We start from the raw sequence: 4,184 nt of genomic DNA, 5'->3' as shown, positions 1-4,184 counted from the left end.
TAATTTTATCATTGGTGGTATTTTGTCCCTGCTGCAAGACGTCCATAATATCCGTCCTATCAACCATTGGCTAAGCCAAGACCAATCTTTAGTTCCCTATTATTAGAAAGAGGAANTCTTTAGTTCCCTATTATTAGAAAGAGGACCACCACCCTTTGTAGCATGTTAAGTTTGGGAAGTAGGAGGATGTAAGTTATTGTAATATGTATGTAAAGTTTTACTTTTTATAATTAGGCTGTCTGAGTTATTATTAACTTTAAAAGAAATTCCACCATTATTTGATAATGAAAGAGGAGTGGATGGTGATATGATGGCCTATCATGATGTCGATCAATTTGATAGTACCGAAGATTACCTTATATATAGTAAAGCACGATCATACTATGAAACTGAAGAATACTACACGTAATAATTTAATACAAATATTAGATATTATAACAAATTTAATTTTTCTAAAATCATTTTTCAGATGTGCTCATGTATCAAAAAATTCTAACAACCCTGAAACAATGTTTTTGCATTATATGGCTAGATATATAAGTTTATATAATCAATCAATATATGAACGTACAAATTTATTTGAAGAACCAAAATTAGTAGATATGCAGCGAAACTTTATATTATTACTAGACGAACTTCTAATTTTTACTGTATATGGTGGTGAAGATGATGAAGTTGAAGATGATATTCAATCACAATCATCTTTTATTTCAGAAATGGAAGATGATGAAATTGATCTTAAAATTAATGTTAATCAACAAAATGAATCAACACCAATAAAGAGATGTTCTAGTAGAAGACGTAGCAATTTAAAACCAATGATTACCAATGTCCAAAAAAAAACCATTTCTAATAAAAATAATAAAAGTAGTTTATTCAGAAAAAAAAATGTGCAATCCAAAGTTAGTGTCACATTTGATGCTTGTAAAAGCCTTGAAAATGGTTGTGGAGATCCCTACTTACTGTGGCTAGCAGCAGTAATGTTAAAAAAAGTTGACAGGTGTGAAGAAGCAACAAGATTATTAATTGAATCATTGGAAATTCAACCATGCCATTGGGGTGCTTGGCTTGAGCTTTCTACTTTAATCAAAGATATTAAAATGGTACTAAATTAAAATCTAAATAAATGCATTATCCTTATTAGACTTAATAGCTGTTTTACAGTAATTGATAAAAAAAAAATTCCAATTTTTAAGCAAATAATTGAGATAAATATATTATTAGTGTTACTTATAAATTTTGTTCAATGAACAATTAGTGAATGATATTCAAATGTAATTTTAAAGTACATTAAAAAACATAATTATCTATGTGAAATTGTTTTGCAGCTTGAAGAACTAAAGTTACAAAACCATCCTAATCATTGGATGCATTTAATATTTTTAGCACATGTATACTTGGATTTTCAATTGACTGATAAAGCATTGCAAATATACAATGATATTTTACAGTATGGTAATGAAGTATTCCAAAAATGGCCTTACTTACGGTGTCAATTAGCCATTTCATATCATAATAAAAGAGGTAAAATTTTATCACATTATTAATAAATACATGCTAATTTTTAGTATTTATAAAATATTTTTTCAGAAATTGTTCAATCTGTAAATGAGTTTATAAATGTTCTACAATTAGATCCATACAGACTAGATAATATAGATTTGTTGTCAAATTTAATGTATGTGTGTGACCACCGTGATCAACTCATTGTTTTATCTAAACATGCATCATATGTTGATCGTTATCGTCAAGAAACATTATGTATTCTTGGTATGATTTTCTTTTGTACTTTACATTATTATATCTAATTTTAATACCATTTAGAATATTTTATATCAAGCCACTGAAAGTTCATATACTGTATCATTTCAAGTTTTATTGAGCCAAAAAATTCAGGGATTTCATAAAGTAGTATAGGGGTGTCATATCACCTAAAAATTTATTAAAGTCATTTATGGTCAGTATTTTTAGAATATACTGTAGATTCTTTTTCTTGCCAAGGTAATTTAGTTGGCAAATTTTTCATCAACAGTTGACAAAATTCATTCCACACTGTTTACTAATTTTTAAAAAAATATCACCTAAATCTTTTAGTAACATAAATTTAAAAATTATCTTATCATTTATAACTGCTATGACAATTTTAATTTTAAATAATTAATGATTTCTATTTTAGGTAACATGTATAGTTTGAAATGTGATCATGCAAAATCTGTATTATATTTTAAAAAAGCATTAAGAATGAATCCCTCTAATGTAACTGCATGGACTTTATTGGGACATGAATATATTGAAATGAAAAATTCTTATGCAGCTATTGCATCATATCGTCAATCATTACGTATGATTATATTCTAAACATTTATGGAAATAATGATAATAATAATTAATGAAAATTTATTTTTCCTTTTACATATCTATATAGAAATTAATATAAAAGATTATAGAGCATGGTATGGCCTAGGACAAATTTATGAATTAGTAAAATTACCAAACTATGCATTGTATTATTTTAGTCAAGCATATACTTTAAGACCTCATGATTCACGTATGCTAGTTGCATTAGGTGAAATGTATGAGCGCACAGACAGAATTTGTGAAGCTCTGACATGTTATTATAAGGCTTTACGTTTTGATACTGAAGGATCAGTTCTATTTAAAATAGCAAAGTAAGAAAATATACTAATTATAAAAAATTATTATAGTCAATAAAAATAATTTGTATTATTAGTTTTTAAACTAACAAATATTTATTTTTTAGTTTGAATTTATTAATTTTAGTTTTAGTGCTACTCTATTTTAATCAAATGTATAAGGTTTTATACATTTTAGAAATATTGGTTTTATTGTCTAAAGAATGTGGCGTTTATCGTGGATAAGATAAGAGAAAATAGACTTAGATGGTTTGGTCATGTTATGAGGAGAGAGGAATTGAAAGCTGTAAGAACAGTTATGAAAATGAATGTTGAGGGAAGAAGAGGTAGAGGAAGACCAAAAAAGAGATATGAGGACAGTTGATATATTCATATAAGATATGGGATCGTTCCAAGTGAAAGTTTAGGATAAGAGTGGCTAACCCCAAGTAGTTGGGATTAAGGTGAGGAAAAAGAAGAAGATAGTCTAAAAAATGTAATTTCATATTTAGTAAACTATCTTATCAAATATGTCGTTTTTACAAAAAAATCATTCAATAAAGAGTTAACTAAAATTAATAATTTTTTTCATTGAACTTTTTAGGATATTAATTTTTTTAATTTAAATATGATTTTAAAAATAAATAATTTAATAGAACATAAAGAAATTATATATATTTTTTAGGTTTTATGAAAAATATTGTGATAATAGCAATAGCCAAGTTGTATGTGATAATTTTCACTGTCTAAATAAAATAGCTCTAAAAAATGCACTAGCTGAAAAAGCTTCAGAAAAAATTATTAATCTTATATTAGCTAAGATTTATTTATACTTAGGACATCATTATTTAGATCAGAATAATTATGAAAAATCATTTGCCATGGCTGATAAATGTAGATCTTTATGTATTGAAGAACAAAATACTGACAACAAAAATGTATTAGAGGTATAGCTCATATTATTGTCTTCTAAGTGAATAAATTTTTTCAATTTTTATTTCAGTTACAGGAAAATGTCAACAGTTTAGTTAATGAAATTGAAAGTAGAGTTGGAGTTACAGGAAATACTAGTGGCTCATCATCTGCAGGAGGACCGTTAAGAGCACGTCGATTTTTATTTGCTTTATAGTTATAATGTCTATAAAGCTTTTACCAATATTTTTTAAGTGTACTTAAGGAAAAAAATGTTTTCTTGAAATTTATGTAATTTTAATTATAATTTTATTTAACTTATAAATTAAACAATTTTTTGTTGTCTGTAAATATTGTGTACTACATGCATATCATCATATTGCACAATAAATTTAATGCTACTACTAAAAATATTTAAATGTTAGATTATAGCTATCAAAAATATATTCTTACATACTGAAATCAAATAATTTTTGTTTTGCTAATTTTCTTAAATGTATTAAAAATTATATATATTATGCCTAGTATTCTCCTATCCATGCTATTTTCAAAAACTAAATTAAAAAAAACGGTAGCACAGTGGGGTCGCGGCATAGTGGAGACATTGCATAGTAGGGTTCAGTATAGATTTAATCTGAC

At 26.1% G+C, this 4,184-nt stretch overlaps 1 protein-coding gene across 1 annotated transcript; it reads left to right on the top strand.

Moving 5' to 3' along the window:
• Window positions 1–209: 209 nt before the first annotated feature.
• LOC126909676 (cell division cycle protein 23 homolog) lies at window positions 210–4,000 on the top strand. The gene is made up of 8 exons (XM_050692110.1): window positions 210–405; window positions 470–1,103; window positions 1,329–1,524; window positions 1,591–1,770; window positions 2,177–2,341; window positions 2,426–2,669; window positions 3,319–3,580; window positions 3,637–4,000. Exons 1-8 carry the CDS (start codon window positions 308–310, stop codon window positions 3,760–3,762), a joined length of 1,905 nt encoding a protein of 634 aa, XP_050548067.1. The 5' UTR covers window positions 210–307; the 3' UTR covers window positions 3,763–4,000.
• The last annotated feature ends 184 nt before the right edge of the window (window positions 4,001–4,184 follow it).

Source organism: Daktulosphaira vitifoliae, unplaced genomic scaffold (genome assembly GCF_025091365.1).
Source record: "Daktulosphaira vitifoliae isolate Bord-2020 unplaced genomic scaffold, ASM2509136v1 Scaffold_856, whole genome shotgun sequence".
In the NCBI taxonomy this organism is placed as follows: domain Eukaryota; kingdom Metazoa; phylum Arthropoda; class Insecta; order Hemiptera; family Phylloxeridae; genus Daktulosphaira; species Daktulosphaira vitifoliae.
This window is presented reverse-complemented; position numbering and strand designations above follow the sequence as displayed.

Excerpts from the sequence above, each read along its gene's own strand:
- LOC126909676 (XM_050692110.1), top strand. The coding sequence starts at position 308 with ATGATGGCCTATCATGATGTCGATCAATTTGATAGTACCGAAGATTAC. Across the intron at positions 1,771-2,176 it reads AGAAACATTATGTATTCTTG|GTAACATGTATAGTTTGAAA; the intron begins GTATGATTTTCT and ends TTTCTATTTTAG. Across the intron at positions 2,342-2,425 it reads ATCATATCGTCAATCATTAC|AAATTAATATAAAAGATTAT; the intron begins GTATGATTATAT and ends ATATCTATATAG.